Here is a 17,659-nt window from a genome sequence, read left to right as displayed (position 1 = left end):
GTCAATGATTTAAAACATTTCTGTATTGAAATCCTCTTTTTATTGTCTGATGTTAAATTCTAATGTGAGAAAATGACATTTTAATTTTATTACCTGTAAGCCATAATAATTCAAGTTAAAATAAACAATTGCTTTAAATATATTGGTTTGTAGTGAATCTATAGAACAAGATTCATATTTTTAAATAAAATTACTGAAAATAAACTTTTTATTCTTATGCATTTACATGCATTAAACAAACTCCATACATAAGAAGTGGAGGGATAAATCAACAATGCCAGATGTTAATATGCTGACAGTCACATGTCTATACTGTTTTATATTTAGTTCTATGTGTTACAGTCATTTGTGTATAGAAACAAGCTAATTTCACTGTCTTTTATTCATTTATTCCCAAAAAAATCTTGTCGCTTGAAACACTAGAAATTAGAAAAAAGTGGCACTTTTTTTCCTACTCCAAACTTGATTCAGACAAGATGTGAGAGAAAATGCATTCTGATGCGTTTCTGAGAGCGTCAGGAGAGTCACTGCCAGGAGAACGTGACACGGCAGGGCTGACAGCTCCATCATAAAGCTCCCGAGCCGGTCGTCAATCACTCAGCAAGGCTCCCGTCTGCTTTGGTGCTTCACAAGATGAGCAGGGATGCACAGAAACATCGTGGCAGGAGACTACTTCAACATCCCACAACTGGGACATTTCCAACAAGCCCAGGAAGACTTATTACAAAGCTTCAATCAAATTAAACCCTTGGTGATAAAAATTAAACATGCTGGCCAGATCTGGTGGGCTGTGGGAACTGATCAGAGAGTACACAATCAAGTGAACATCCATGGCATTAATGTACAAGACGAAGCTCTGCATCCCGCAGTTACACAAAGCGTGACAAATAAAGCTACCACATGATGAAACATCTCTCCAGTTATTACTTTCCCGTGGAGATGTGGGAGTCAGTGTGCATCCAGGACCTTGCATACTCTTTACAGAGCTAGTGAAACAGTACTTTTAAATGTAAAACAAAAGTAAAAGAATAAAACAGCTAGAGGGGTTGTAAAAAAAGATGTGGAACTAAACTTATAAAAAGTATAATGGAACCTCAGGGAAATCTGCTACATTTTTCCTCATCTTTCCTCCTCAGAAGAGGTACTAGATGCTTATCCCCCCCCCCCCAGTATTTTCTGTTTGAGTTATTTGGTAAAAGGAATTCATGGAATTCAATTTTCCACAGAGATTTGATTCCATTGCATGAAAAATAAAAGTACAATTTAACAAGAGATTCTCCTTTTCCTCGGAGAGACCAAGATTCCAGATGTTTTTATTAGTATGAATTATAAGGGCATGATATAAATTACCAGTTACTAATTTACAGTTATTTGTATTTATGTCAACAGTGCATTTTTTGTAATTAGAAAATAATTGTAGTACAAAACGAAATCCAAGACTCATGTCATACATGAGTTAGTGATGCCATTTTTCCTAGATCTGAGACATTTAGGTTAAAACTATGTTCTCTTTGTATCTGGAAGTTGTTAGTTCCCAGTTGGAAAATCTTCAACGCTCCATCAAGTCAGACGGCAGCTCCGAGTTCACTATCCAATATGGCTGACCTGAGTTCTAACCAAAAGAAAGCTGCTAAAGGCTCCTTTATGTTACTTTGAACATGTATCAAATGTAACATTTACCCTATTAGACAAATTATTAGGCGTTATTGTTCACTCCTCCATCTTTGTTTTCTTCTCCTCACACTGAGCTGGAGAAGATTTATTAATATTTGGAAACCATTTTCTAAATCCACATGCTCTCTAAATAATAAAGATGTTGAAAATAAAGTAAAACATGACTGAGGCAAAGTGTAAGTAAATGAGTGAACTTCTGATTTAACAGAACAGGAAGTGCTTTTAGTTTGATATTTTCAGAGAATGTTGGAGATAGGTTTTTTATTTGCTTTGAAATCATCTATTATCACACAATACATTGCTCATTTGGAGAAACGTTCATGTGTCTCCAAATGAAGCTACAACTAACAAAAATATATTTTCTTGAGCCATTAACATTTCATAATAATCCAGAAACATCACCGGCGTAATAAAATGCATCCTTTCACAGCTAGACGTGCAGCAGAGCATCACCTGTGTGAACTACAGTGTACAAACACGCTGCCATACTTGCCAGATTTTTCAAATGCTTAAAATGATCAACCAATTGTTTCTGTAATGCAGTGAGATAAAGCCCTCCCAGTTTGTTGATTTTACAGCCATTTAGAATCTACTGTGGACAACAGGGCGACAACACAGATCGGAAGAAGATTGGAGTTCATTGCTCCGATATTTAAAATGCCTTGATCAATACTTTGGATCGATGCTTGGTATTGGGTTAAGTCTAGGATCAATGTTAAACCAGATCAGTATTACCAAACTATTGTAAGATTATTTTTGACTATGAGGATCAGTAGTCCTTTCTTAGCGCCTTTTACAATTTATACAAATTCTGTAAAATATACGATCGATCCATATTCATTCAAAGCAAAATCTGCGTTGTTGTCCAGGTTTTATTCCCACAGCAAACATCTTCCCTCCAACCCCAACCAGACACAGCAAATCCACACTTCTTGTCTGGGCTCATTTCCAGCTACACACTGCTAAGACCCAGACTTTTTAGCTGCAGGCATTCCTTTGGTACTACAGGAGAGGGGAAAAAACCCTTACAACCTCACGGCATTCACCTTGGGGCCTGCAAGTATCCGCACATCGACTAACAGTGGAGAAAGAGAAAAACCCAGTTCAATCAAGGTTTGGTTCCAGAGTGTGCACAGTGTATGGAGGTAAGCTCTCATTAGTCTGACACCACCTCTACCTCTGCCCTCCTCTCACTAAAAATATGACATTTAAGGAGAGAAGGATTATTTTAAAGCCAAGAATCAGCACACACAAAGACGCCATCACTACCTACCACCCACAGCTGACCTCCAAGCTGACAATGTCCTTCTAAAACCTCCGACTTCAACCAAAATGAGTTACGTCAGAGGCTGAAAGTTGCAAAAAACTAAATTTTTAAAGCAACAAAAATATTAAAATGCATCCTGAATACTTGAAACTTTAAATCCTCTGGGAATGCTGTATTCCAATAAAGAAAGCAATACTGTATGTTTTAGTTTGACTTCCATTAATCTATTCTACACAGTGATTTGTTTTCTGCTAAAGTGGCTGTGAAGGTGGACAAACTTTGCAGCCACAGTGAACAAATGAGATGCAACTTTATTGATTGTAGTGGGTAAAGAGGGGTCACTGCAACAAAAGAGCTGGCACAACAAATCAAAACTAATAAATAAGCCCAACAAAACAAACATCTTTAGAATAACAACATGTATTGAAGATAGCACTATAGACAGTCTTCATAAAGATGAGGTGGGCAGTATGTACAAAAACAAAAACTTTTTACAGTTGGCTTTGCTACATCAGGGTCTTTCAAAAAAGATTGAAACTAAAATCTTTCTAAAACAGAAAGCACAAAACTAAAACAACAAACATTAACTTAATATTTTGCTATTGATTTAATATGAATGTAAATAAGGCCATTTTTATATTTTATGCCAGATCTGCAGTGTTTTGTAAAACTATTGTATAAACTGTTGAGCAGGAAAACAATGTGATTGGTTTTGCATTTTTAGTGAACTTTCCACCTACTATGTGACTAATATTCCACTGAGAACCAATCAAATTTTAGGAGGAAATATCAAAAATGGGGGGAAAAAAAGCAAAATGCAAAAAAACTACTTATGCAATGAGCAAAACAAGACTTTTCAACAAAAATTCTTTTGGACTGATCTTGCCAAATTTCAGAAATAATTTGACAGAAGATCTGTTCTGACAGATTGAAGCATCTTTTGCAGAGCAAAGTGGGTAATATTTTACCTGCTCAAAATGTTGCTAACAGACTACAACCAAAAAAGCCTGAATGTGAAATCTAACTCAAAAGGGGATTCAGAACAATTTTAATGTAATGGGGTGCACACAATAACTGGTAACCAGGTTATTGCATCTTTGTTATGCTTTTCACCCACAAATGTTAGTTTTTCAGTTAGATTTATCATTATGTGATCTAGAAGAAGAAAATAGAATGAATTAACATGGTCTTGTTTTGCTTAAGTCACACAGGTAGCCAGGATTACCTCAGATTAAATACAGATTGTTTAGATCAGTTTATGATGAGCCCAAAACAGTTGACTGTGTTTTTAAAAAGAGATAACATGACATTGTCTTAATTTTATTTTTCTATGAGAAAAAAAAACACATGTTGAGCCAAAGTGATCAACATTGGAAAGAAACTTAATGTGGATGGTGGTAAAACCAAATACTAACATCTAAATAAATGAAGGCCATTTATTTTCCAGAAATTTTGGTTTTGATTAATTAAATAATGAAACAGCTCTGGACTCTCAAACTTTTTGTCACTAATTTTTACTTAGACTTGGAATCTTTGTAGCTTTTTTTCTGGTGTTGCAGAGATTGACAGTTTGGATTAGGATTATCCCATTTTAGCTCTTTCTTAATTGAGTTGTACAAAATCTAATCTTGGTAGGGTGATACAGGTCCTCTGAGACTTCACCTACACTGAGAATGTAAAAGTCAGCCTTCATTGAAAGGTCATGTGGAAGTTACAATATTAATTACAACCCAAAGTTATTGGTCTCTCGAGATTCTGGCAGTCTCCATATGCACAATAAGGTCTGTATATCAGTACAATTAACCTCTCAGTAATCTGTTAGAAGAATGATAATGATCCAGCTGTCTGTCAAATGCAAGTGGAACACATTCACTGACTTTACAAAGTGGTTTATTTGCACCCACCTCATGAAATTTACTCTCATTTACTGAAGCTTCATCTCTTCACCTTTGGCCTCTACAATGTACGTCTGTTTTAGCATTCACATGGGCCATCAAACTCACCCAAACCAATTAGAAGAAAAACTAACTAAAAACCTGCCAATGTCAATCAAGCATTGACAGTCTTCATTCACAATGTTATCGTGAATGAAGTGTGAGGCTTTTAGCAGCAGGTAAAGAAAAGTGTGAATAAAATAAAAGTGCCAAGATTTTTATTCTGAAAGCATCACTAAAGACTATTATTTGCACAATAATTGGAATTTTTAAAATACCATATATATATTTTATATTATATTTTAAAGCCAGAAACCTAAAGATGGTAAAAATATGAAATAAAAACCAATCTGCCTTTCTGCTGGTTATAAAAGCAGGTAAAGAAATCTAAATCACACTTTCTGAAAGAGGCTTTTGTGTCAGACACTCTTAACTCAATGTGCACCGTCAAACATCACCAGAAATCTGAAAACATAATCACTGAATGGATTTATTTATTCCCAAGAAACAGCTTTGCTGCAAATGTCTAAATAAATGTCTGACCATTCATAGGACCAATCAACTGTGGGTGTTGCGTTTGAGCAGATAGTCCGTATGGTATGAAAAAAAACTTTATTTTCTTTGAAGTGGCAGGAAACAAATTTGTTCTGTGCCTAAACTAATTAGAGAACTGTGGTTTTTCTATAGCCAAACCACATAATGTTGAAGAAAAACCAACTACAAGCTAACCTCAATTGTTTTTGGCCTAACAGTCGGTGTCAGAATAATATCAGATAGCTACATAACCAGAGGTGGACACTGCTAACTAAAAGGTTTGATGTGCAAACCCTAAAACACTAATCATACACATTATTTCCACTAACACTAAAGTGCTATAAATATTGTCTATTTGTAAATTACAATGTTATAGTTTTATACCAACAGAAGTTGGAGATTTTAGTCGCCCTTCAGAAATAAAAAGAAGAAAAATATATATTTGGTCTTTGTTCCTGCCATTATCCTAAAAATACATTTAATATGAATTATGTTGCTATGCATATACAACATTTGAACAAAGGCACCTCTGATGAATTTGTTAGAGGCAAATTAATCAAAGTTGTGACTTCTTGAGCAGAGCCGAACCAGGAAAAATAAATTTCAAACATAAAGACAGGCAGGTGATTAAAAACTCAAAGCTGCTGTAGGAAAAGCCGCTCAAAAGCCTCCGAAAAGAGGAAAGCCTTTTAATGTCGATGTCCTGCAGCTCAGGGTTTAAAAGCAGAAAGTAAGTGCAAAAATGTCTCCACAAAGTTTAAAAGGTTAAAGGTTTTATTTATAATTATTGTAATTTAGTTCAGAACATTTTGAAACATTAAAAAAAGGGACTCTTTAACATTCACTATGCAAAACTACATTTAGCACTGCTTAGCTAATCTGTTGAAAGTCAAGTGTTTGTCCAATTATACCCAATAAATATTATGTCAGCATCTTCCTTCTACATGAAAAACGATCAGATGCTTATGCAGACATACGGCTTACAATGCAGACAACCGTTGGCAAACTGTGGCATTCAGATCATGCTTTATATGGAGATTATTGTTCTTTTACAACCAACTATTAAACTAAACGCTGAGCTTAACATAGCATTTCGAACCAATTTGTAATTGCCGTTTACCTCAGAAGCTTGTCAAAGTGTCTAAAATCTTCATACCGGTAGTTAATTGGTGGGAACGTTTTGGCTTTGGAGGCCACACCTGTCAAAGCCTTTATTTTTCTTTGCCATCATGTGAATTGCATGAAACTCCAGCTGCTTCAGAAGGTAAATTATGTTTATCAGCACCAGGTAATTAAAGTTCAGTATCTGCTCTTCTAGCTTTACTTTTTGTTTCAACCTGCTCCCTAGGGACAGAACTGCATCCTCAGTAGTTAAATCGCCCATGGAAACGTTTCTAACTGCATCCATCTGCTGTTTGGTGCTGAGTGGGCAATGTACTGTACAATGAGCTGAAGCTTATGGCTTCACATTATCAAGGTGAGCTGCAGATTTGAGTGATGATTCAAGGTAGATCACCAACTGTGAGTGACCTTTTTTCTCTCTATCACATTGCTTTGCAGCTGGTTTGACACATTTTACTGCTACTGTGAGCAAACTTTGATAAAACTCCCCAGCCACTTAGGTTTGCATCAGCTATGAGGTCTCTTATTTTACCAAAGAGTACAGCCTGCAGTAGTTAGGACTGATGTGGGACATAAAGTGCCTTAAACTACTTTTTGTCATGGTAAAAATGACAAACCTCAGCTTATTAATTGAATTATCACATGATAAACCAACACAAACTATTGGAGTTGTGAACTTGAGGGAAAGTAAAATATGATTTTCCAACATTTTTTTTTTTACAAATAAACCTGAGAAATGTGCTGTGCCTTTATATGCAGCTCCCATTGAAACTACTTATGCATGTTTTTGAGGAAAGCTGGAAAATGAAGATTTTTCTTCTTTGTGAAATTATTCAAATTCAGTCATATTGGATAAAGAGCACTTGTGGCACAAATTCTTAAGTGGATTTGGGTCTGAACTTTAACCGGGCCATTCTAACCCCTTACAATGCCTTAATCTAAACCATTCCATAACAGAGCCCATGTTTATGGTCGTCCTTTTGGAAGGTGAGCCTCCATCCCAATCTGAAGTCTTTTGTTGCATTTAAAATGTTTTCTTCCAGGATTACTTTATTTTCTGCCTTCCATCTCCCTTCTCTTCTCTTACAAGCTTCCTAGTCCCTGTTGAAGATCCGTCTTCAACATGTTAGCTGATTTTCCATCAATCTAATGTCACTGACAATCTTTAGATGTGCTAAAGAAGAACATGTAAACTCCACGCAGAAAGCCCCTGGGCAGGATTCAAACCCAGGACCTTATTACTGCAGGAAAAACATGCAACCAACTGCTCCACCGTATTTTAATGTTATTTTTGCTAAAGGAAAAAAATGCACAAGAAGGAAAGTCATGAACCATATTCTTTATAGTTCACAGGGATGTTCTGCTTTATGTTGGCTTATTGGATAAAATCACAATAAAACTCAATAAAATTTGTGGTCAGAATGTAAAATGTAATAAGGTTCAAGTTGTTTGAAAGCTACTGCAGGCACAGTATGATGATAAATTGCGTAAAGAAAGAAGTAAAGATATAACCTTCTTACCATTCACTTGGAGAATATGGGTCTGAAACAGTTTGTCATATCCATCGGCATGACAGGTGTAGTTACCCATGTGGGTGGTGGTCACCTTGGTAACGTACAGTGAGCCATCATCCCCAAAATCCTACCAGAGAAAGAGGACAGACAGAGCTTTAATGACCCGGAGAAACCCCTCCGAACCTGGAAACAGCAGCTGTGGCTGAATCCAGGAAAACAAACTTTCAATGAAAATGCAACAATCAGCAGCGCACAGATGGAGATCTGGAAATAAAAGGAAATGAAACTTATCACAGCTGTTGGCAAAGGCACATTGTGGAGCAAACCTACATCAATCCATGACAAAAGCTAAACCTGTTATCTATCAAAGTCATATTTAGAAGTAACCATTTACTCATATAGGACATATTTCCACAGCAGATGACTGTGATCTGACTCAGAGTGGCAGCTACAATTAATTACTGCAGAAATCACTCTTTACTTCCTTCAGCGCAACAACTGGCTAATGTAGCGCTGCAGACATTATCTAAATAATTCCAGCTACACGTTTTAAACATTAATGTCCCTTAAAAAAAGAAAAGTCAGTCCCCTATAACATTCTCGTTTAACAAATGCATGCAACTATTCCCAGGCTGTTTCGTTAAAAGAGAACTTACACATTGATCATGCGGATATAACTAAAACATGATGAATCCATGCCATGTTGTGATTATTAAACCTGTGAGCAAATGAAAGATATTTCTGAACAAAGAGGAGCAAACAGAATGATGAACTGTTCAGGCTGCGGTGCAGACAGAAGCCCACAAAGCTAATGAGCCTGATGACGGCGCAATCCGCCGGGCAGAGGAGGAACAGATGCCACCTTGTAAAGACCACACGGCAATAAAAACCGAACACCACACTGATTAAGGACGTTTTTTCAAATTAATAACATAATTATTTCTCTTCCACTAGCTAGCAGTGGCATAAGATCTTTGTCAAAATACAACAATCAGTGCAAAAGTTTTATGTCTTAGTCGGCTTTTAGATGGGAGGGTTTGAAAGAACATTGATTATGTTTTTTCCCTCCAGATTTTATTTCTTGCTTTAATGCATGTAGTGATTTCAGCTATGTCTGCTTGCAGCAAGATGCTTCGTTTAATAGATTTGTTATTTTTCCTCTTTCAGTCTTGTACAGTGTTCTTTAATCTATACCGCCATTTAGTTACATGCTATATATTAAAATGTCATATGGAAATTTAATTGCTACAGCACATATTACATTTCATATCAATAATATGGTTTTCAAATAAGATATTTATTACATTACAGAATTTAATTTTTGCAAGTTATTTCAACTTATACTTTATCTTTGACATAATAAAGCGGAGAAATAAGAGATATTGATGTAGTTCTTCATTTTAAAGAGGAAGAATTTATAGTTAGTTGACTTTTAAGTTTAATTCATATGAAGACAAGTCTGCATTCTAGAATGTGATTATTTTATTTAAAATACATTAAATAAATATAACTGAAAGAAACAGAAAAACTAAGGTTACAAAGACAAATCTGACCTAAATCTGATCCTTTAGTCAAGTCTGCGTTATTTTTCTGCAGAATGAGTGACCCCAAACTCAAACCCAAAAATTCAGATTCTGGGGCTGCAATAGCCTGCACTTTGGGGTCGGAAACCATTCACTCAGAAGTCTGAATGCGCTCCATCATTCAGTCATGTGAACGAATTTCACCCAAAAAATAAATAAAAAATTGGAATGGCCATCTCAAACTGCTGAGTAGACGTATAATGAAAAGACGTTTTTGAAAGAATGAGAGTTCTGCAGCTTTTAAATGCACCACCATAATGAAACCAAGGTGGCAAAGCATTTCCATTCTTAAGTGACATGATCTAACGAGATTGAATCTGGCTCAGTGTTTCTCATTCCTTATGCCTAACACTCTTTTAATTTGCAAAAATATCATCTCACTTCTAATTACAGTTCACATTTTACATTTGCTTACATTCTACAAGCTCTTTAATCTAGATTTTCCAGTAAATAGTTGACAGAGAAGTTGGGAACATCAGGCATCCTGTTTATGAGTGTTCAGTGTGTTTATCATTTTATTCTCCTGAGCTCCAATCTGACTTCTGAACCCTGGATGACTGAAGCATCAGAGCTTCACAATACAAGGGGAAATCGATGGTACCTTTTGGGCTTCTTGGGCTGAGAGCATATTGTGTCACCTTCTTAAATGAAAAATGAAGGCGGGGGAGAAATGAAACTCAGAGGGGCGGAACGAGTCACGGCGGAGACTCTGTCGACATGATTCCTCCACCTCACCTCATCACCCCCACCTTAGCTATCAGCAGCACCCAGCTTCCTGCAGACTGAACAGGCCAGGGTAGGACCGCTCAGGAAAAAGGCAGACAAGGGCGGGTGGAGGAGGATTTACAAATAGGCCACAACCCTCAAGAAACCATAATTAATAAAGCTGCCAGAGCTGGGTCACCTCTGAAGAGGCACTGAAGGGGCAACTCATGGGACAGCTGACCTCCACCAGTGACGAGAGGTTTTCAAAGAAATTTCCTGTCAGTTCACAATCTTTTTATAAGAAGGCAAACAATGAGATGAAAGTAATACCCTATAAAGCATTCAAGTCGAAGTCGGTCGTATAAAAATTAGTCTGCCAAAAAAATAAACTTTTACAAAAAGGAAATTTTTCTAGGAATAAGTTACATTGAAGTTTTACCCTGGTCTAAAAGAGTAAAGCTACAGTGGATTTAACTGCATTACTTACAGCATTGCAAAATTCTGCAAACTATTCTTGTTTTGCAGGTTTTGTGCATACTATGTACAATCACTTTGAAATTGCTGGGCACATTTTTTTTTTTTTTATTTTAATACAGAGAGAATTTCACTTTAAAAATGTTATGAGTTAGTTTTAATCTGCATGTTACAGGCACTGTTCCAGCTTTGTGGGCTTTTTGTTAGTATAATGAATTAATACCAAGCATAAACACAGCACAAAAACCAGAAAGCCCTACCTGAGATGGGATCTGTTGAAAAAAAGCGAAAGGTTAAAAAAAATTAGAGGGTGATTTTTTTTCACAACATTTAAGACACCATAATGATATTTTATAATAGTCTAAAACTAACTAACACGACTAGTGCAGTTGGTGAATTTTGCAGGAAAGTAAAAATGTTTTCTTTGTCATTGGTGGTAAAATATATTATAAAACAAGACATTCAACACAGAAATAAAAATCAAATGTTTACTTTATGGCAGTTTGTTATCAGAAAATGCCCTCATCTCTTATCAACAAGTTAACACAGTTATTGTTCAAAAAATGTATGATTTCTTCTGCTCTTTTGAAATAGTACTTATAAATAGTAGTTGGTGAATTTTGCAGAAGTGTTACCAGAAAACGTGCTAATTTCTTAACACCAAATTAATAAATAATTAATTAATCTTTTTAAATACCGCTTATCTGCTTCGACACAAGAGATTCACAGTTGGTAAATATTGCAAAAGCAAAAATAAGATGTTTACATTGTGGCGATTCGTTACCAGGTAACGCACTCGTCTCTTAGCAACAACAAGTATTGTTATTGTTCAAAAAACATAAATTTCTTCTTCACTTTTGAAATAGTAAAGAATTGCAGTTGGTGAATTTTGCAGAAAAGTGAGAATGTTCTTTGTCATAGGTGTAAATATATTGTAACAGACATTCAACACAAAATTAAAAATCAGATGTTCACTTTGTGTCACTTTGTTACCAGAAACGCACTCATCTCTTAGCAACAAATTAATAACAAATGTTATTGTTTAAAAAACATAATATTTCTTCTGCTCTTTTGAAATACTACTTATGAATTGCAGTTGGTGAATTTTGCAGAAGAGTTAACATGTTCTTTGTCATAGGTGTAAATATATTATAAAACAGACATTCAAAACAAAAGTAAAAATCAGATGTTTACTTCATGGCAGTTTGTTACCTGAAAATGCGCTCATCTCTTAGCAACAGAACAACAACAAATATTGTTATTGTCCAAAAAAAAGATTTCTTGTCCTCTTTTCAGATACTACTGAAGAATTGCAGTTGGTGAATTTTGCAGAAAAGTGAAAATGTTCTTTGTCATCGGTGTAAATATATTATAAAAAGACATTTAACACAAAAGTAAAAATCAGATGTTTACTATGTGGCTCTTTGTTACCAGGAAACGTGGTCTCTTAGCAACAGAATAATAGCAAATATTGTTATTGTTTTTAAAAAAAAACTTGCTTTAGTAGTTGGTGAATTTTGCAGAAGAGTTAATATGTTCTTTGTCATTGGTGTAAATATATTATAAAATAAATTCAAAACAAAAGTAAAAATCAGATGTTCACTTCGTGGCACTTCGTTGCCAGAAAAAACGCTCATCTCTTAAAATCAAATTAATAACAAGTGGCTTTATTTTTTTAATAAAGCCATATCTGATCAGTAACCCTTTCTTTGATAAAGCTAATATATCTTAGAGCCTATCTTATGTCCAACAGTTTTCCTTCCCTGATTTAGAACTATAATATTTTCCCCTGATATTCCGTTCCATAAATGCAAGATTGAAAGAGAAAATGCATGTAAGCCACATATGCGCTTTCCCTCATCTGAGCCACTTTAGTATCCTAACAGCATTGTCCTCACAACTTAAACTGTTTAATGTTTACACACCTGCACACTTTTAAAGTTTACCAATGTTTCTTTTACTTGGCCCCTGGGTGAAGACTGAATTACTGGCAGTGTTGGATGATGATGCAATAGTCAGCAACGGTCAGCTTCATGGAATTACAGTAAGCTGCTTTGTCAAAATTTAGAGAGACTCTATTGGGCTCCAGGATACCAGCTCCCCCGTGGGATTAGTGTGCAATTTACTAGATCAGAACGTAGTCAAAAACTTTGAAAATAACCATGTTCTAAACTGGGAACGCCTGTGGGATTACACAGTAAACGTCTCGTTTACTCACAGGAATATGACTAATCAATGTTGGCAGTGGATGTTCACAAATATTTCCAACAAGCAATTATACTAAATTTGTCTGCAAGGCATTTTAGAATGCGTTTGTGGGTGCCAAGTGCATGTGAAACCCATTCTTGTCTATGAAAAGAACAGCAATGATCGACTGGAAGCTTGAGCCAAAAATAAATCTGGATTAAGCCACTGCATAGTCCATCAGGGGTTCAGCTGGATATGGTTTGGTTTGCACACAGATCTGAACAGTGTTCAGCTGATGCTGTGCATCATGCTGAATCACATGCTCTTAGTGTTTAGAGGTAATCCACACAGCAGCAGAGGCTGCAAAGTCAGGCTTAAAGTGCCAACATCAAAACAACTGCATATGTTGTAAAAGCACATGAAGTACTCTCAGTCTGAGGATACAGATTAACTTAATCACTTTATGAATCTCCACAAACAGAAAATCAACACGGTGCTCTAGAAACACAAAACTAAACCATTCATTAAATGAATAAATTGAAGAAATGCAAAGCTTTTAGTGATAGTGTCCTAGTGAAGTATTAATTACATTTATTCTTTACATCGATGCTTTTAAAGGTGGAGATGGAGAGAGTGTGTGTGGAGACGGAGTGGTGTGGGGAGTCTGATCCTTGAATGGTTGTAAACAGCATAATGGTGTAGCATTGTTATGACATGCTGAAGGAATGTTTGAAAGAGTATAAGCTTCTTAAAGAGACAGAGGCCCGATTTCAAGGTGTCAAATTACAAAGTCAAATTTCTTTTAAGTTATGTTTGAAAAAACAGCATTTTCATAGCAATGGAAGGAAACATAGTTACTTGATGTTGCTATAAAAATGCATAATACCCCCAACCAATTAAACATAGGTATTTTTCATCTAAATTATTAAATCCTTCTTTAAAACTCATTATTAAAGAAGAAGCTGTCATTTGTCTAATTTAAATGCCCTTTTATTATGATTTGATTAAAGCATATTTTGCTCAAATGTACCTTTAAAGTAACTAGAGTTCATACACATTTTCCTGTTATACGTACATTTTACAGTGAAGTTCAGGGATCTTCAGTGGGTCTCTAAAGGCTTCTGGCTGCATCTCTTTCCAAGATTTCCTTAAACACCTTGAAGGCATTTTGCATTTTTTTTTTTTAATGTGTGGGATTGTCAAATTGACGGGTCAATATGACAGTGTGATGTGTGTGTAGGTGTTCAGGTGGACTGACGTGCCTTTAACTAAGAGACTGCTTTTGTCAGTCCAACATAAAAGAGAAGCAGTAAAGTGCTGCACGATTTTTAAGTCTTTGTGATGTTTTCTATCACGAAAGAAACTCAGGAGCTTTTTTGCAGTTACTACTAGTTTTACGATTACCTGTTAGAACAAAGCGCTTGACAAAACCATTTTGTGACTCCAAACTTGTATAATTTAAGAATGATTGGACCTGGTTTCATTGAAGAATTTGCCGCAAAACTTACCTGTGGCCTTTTTTTTAAATCAGTGCTTTGAAATGGGAATATTGTGAATAAGCATATCCTTTCCTTCAGATGTAATGCCAAGACTTTTCTTTGACAATGTCATGACTACTTTAGTCTCAAAGTACTGTGCCTATATGCACAATTTGGATAGGGGGGGTGTTTTTATAACTCTTATTTCTATATGCAGATTAATAATCTGATTTTGTGTTGTTTGGTGTAGCAGCTAAATGAGCTCCTTCAGGTTGCAGTCAGAGCAGTTGTGGGACTGAATGTAAACCACAGGCAGAGAACCAAGAGGGCAATAAATTACTTGCCGTCTCACAGGCATGATGTTGGTGTGATTAGTTTGCAGCCTTGTCATCAGGCTCGTTTTGCTTCAAATACTAAAATGATCAATCCACACAGTTCAACAGCAGAAGATGATGGATAAACCGCCACTGCTCCCAGACTCTTTCATTGATGATGACAATCAACCAGCAGATTCTCCCTACAGAAGCTCTGGGTTTGCTTTTCTAAGAATGGGAATTCTCAAACTCCCATCATGCATCTAAAGGAGCTCAATGAACACCAGAAAACCTCTTGAAGTTCAGTTCTTCAATTCATTTTTGTTTGAACTAGGCCAGAAAATACATATTACTTTAAAGAAGGCTTCAGACCTACCTATAACCAGAACAATAGCCTTGTTCTGCCTCACTTAAATTATTTTAGTACCGTCAGTAACTTCCAACCTGTTATCAGTTTGTGTACATTTGCAAGTCTGTGCTAATCTTCATTGCCTCCTGTAGACTTGGTATGTGTAAATGGTATATCATCATCCTGCCACAATCCTGTGGGCAGTAATCTGCTCCCATATGTTTAAGTGTCCTAATTATGCAAATGAGTCACCCATTAGAGGTGTAGCAAGGTTTAGAGGGCCACTGATAGAAGGATGCACTACAGCTTGGTCCCATGTCTCATGACAACTAAAAGCATGTTCATTTGATGTTGCATGGTTAGGTGCTACATATCAGATACATTGTAATGTTATAGTGCATTTCTTTCATCCATCAACCCATGCAGGAAGCTGGAAAAAAAATATGTCCAAAACAGAAGAGATGAAAAACTGAGGCGTTTGAATTTTGCAGTCATTATTGTCATTACTGAGAAACCCCAGACAAAGCCTTTCCTAGAATAATGAACATCTCTTGACAGCAGACTCTTTCATCCTTCAGTTGACATTTGAATTAAAAATACACAGAGCAAGATCTGATATAAATCACTCAGGGAACAGACAAGTATGTGGAGAGAGCAGACAGAGACCACCCATGGTCAGGACACCGAACTCTACTGCGTGTCTTCAGGCAATATCAAAAAGATGAAACAAACCTTAGTTGTATTGAACCCACAAAAACAAGAAGAGAAAAAGTTGTTTGCCAGGAATAATAAAAAAGAAAAAACACTTCAAAGTTTTTTTTGACCCTGAAAAGCCTCAACTCACTTTGCAAATCCTCCTAAAGACACTTGCAGTGCTTTCAGTTTACAACTATTTTTACCCTCATATTGTTTAAAAGCAGAAATATATCACAAAAAAATGACAGAAAGAAGCATTCAGCAGAGAAGCTGTTGGACTCATAGCAGCAGTTTGAATACTGGTTTTTATGGGCGACACATCACTGACAAACAGAACCAGCAGCTCATGGTGCCAAAGACGACTGGCAACAGCTGGGGGCCTCTTGCTTAATTTAAGGGTCGTCAACATTCAACATAACATTAGTGGCTTTGCTGCATTCCCTTTATCTACTGTGCCACTGTTGATTTAATTATACACTGTAATATCACACTCATCTTCGTGATTTCTGAAATAAAAAAGTTTAAGGTAAATGGGGACTCAATCTGAACTTCATCACAAGTTTTCTTGCTTCTTTTGATGTAGAAGAAAGTAAGACAAATGTCAGTCTGGGGCTGTGCATACAGATTAACACACACACACACACACGCACACCATACACACACACCCCCCCCCACACACCCCCACACACCACAACCCCACAACCACCACACACCCCCCCACACACACACACCCACACATACGCACACACACCCGCACACACACGCACACACACATACACCCCCACACACACGCGCACACACCCCCACACACACACACACCCACACACATACMCCCCCACACACMCGCRCACACACACACACACACACACACACACACACACAGTTATGAAAGAAAGTCCTTCCTCCAGGGCTGAAGCCCTTAGGTATCCCCTTTCATCTTCTCTCTTTGTCTCTGTCACTCCCACCAATTTCTAAAGTCACCAAGAACACAATCTGACATATTGGATTATACTCAGCCATACAACACAAAGGCAAACCATTTGATATACAACTGTAGAGCAGAGAAGCTTCTAAAGTGATGAAATTTACCAAATTGTAAATGCAACATATTTGACATTATCCAGTAATGTTAGCATTATTTAGGATTGTTAATGATTTAAGTTGCAATCTAATTGTTCTATTTTTTGTTCTGTTCAAAAGAGAAGGTAGCATCTCTTCAACTACTGCAGAATTGGTTGCAAAAATGAAAAAAAGAAAGAGATCACACCACACTATTTTTAAGTCCCTGCTATGGATACCTGTGTATTTTAGAATCAATCAGCAAATGATTTTCAAAGGCAGTTCAACATATTCTTTATATTACATATCCAAACTCTTCCGGTCTTTCGAAAGACATCCTGATGACACCTGAACAATAAAACTGGATAGTGAATTATTATTTTTGGTTGTTGCCTGGAGAAAATTATTTCTGAAGCTATGAAGGCAAAAAAAAGACAAAAAAAACTTCCTGAGGTTTTTAAAAGTAAACTTGAGTCCAGTTTGGCTTTTACCTGATTTTAATAAATTATGTAATAATTAAACGTAACCCAAGTTAATTGCAGTTGTAGTTTAATTATCCTTTAAGGATGGAATCAATTTTATTTATTTATTCAGTGAGTTTTATTGGTCAATTAATAAAACCCATCAACTGTTTAACTTGAATGTCAATTTGTTTAATTTCTTTTTATTTTATTTTTTTAATTACTCTTGACTATTTGTGAGTGTATTTTCTTATGAGTGTATTAGAATCTATGCTCTTTAGTATTTGTATTTCTTTGCCGGCGTCTCA

General features: G+C 36.2%; 1 protein-coding gene across 3 annotated transcripts in view; it reads right to left on the bottom strand.

Moving 5' to 3' along the window:
• Window positions 1-17,659, bottom strand: part of fstl5 (follistatin-like 5) — a 186,918-nt gene that overhangs the window by 42,715 nt on the left and 126,544 nt on the right. For 2 of the 3 annotated variants that reach the window (XM_017307175.1, XM_017307174.1), the window contains exons 8-9: window positions 11,068-11,079; window positions 8,052-8,172 (exon numbers count right to left, since the gene is read on the bottom strand). In XM_017307175.1, coding sequence (XP_017162664.1) covers window positions 8,052-8,172; window positions 11,068-11,079 — 133 coding nt within the window. The remainder of the gene's footprint in view (window positions 1-8,051; window positions 8,173-11,067; window positions 11,080-17,659) is intronic. The other variant, XM_008421086.2, reaches the window with a different exon arrangement.

The sequence above is a fragment of the Poecilia reticulata genome, linkage group LG10 (genome assembly GCF_000633615.1).
Source record: "Poecilia reticulata strain Guanapo linkage group LG10, Guppy_female_1.0+MT, whole genome shotgun sequence".
NCBI lineage: Eukaryota > Metazoa > Chordata > Actinopteri > Cyprinodontiformes > Poeciliidae > Poecilia > Poecilia reticulata.
The sequence above is the reverse complement of the archived record's forward strand: the minus strand, read 5'-3'. Positions and strand labels throughout refer to the sequence as shown.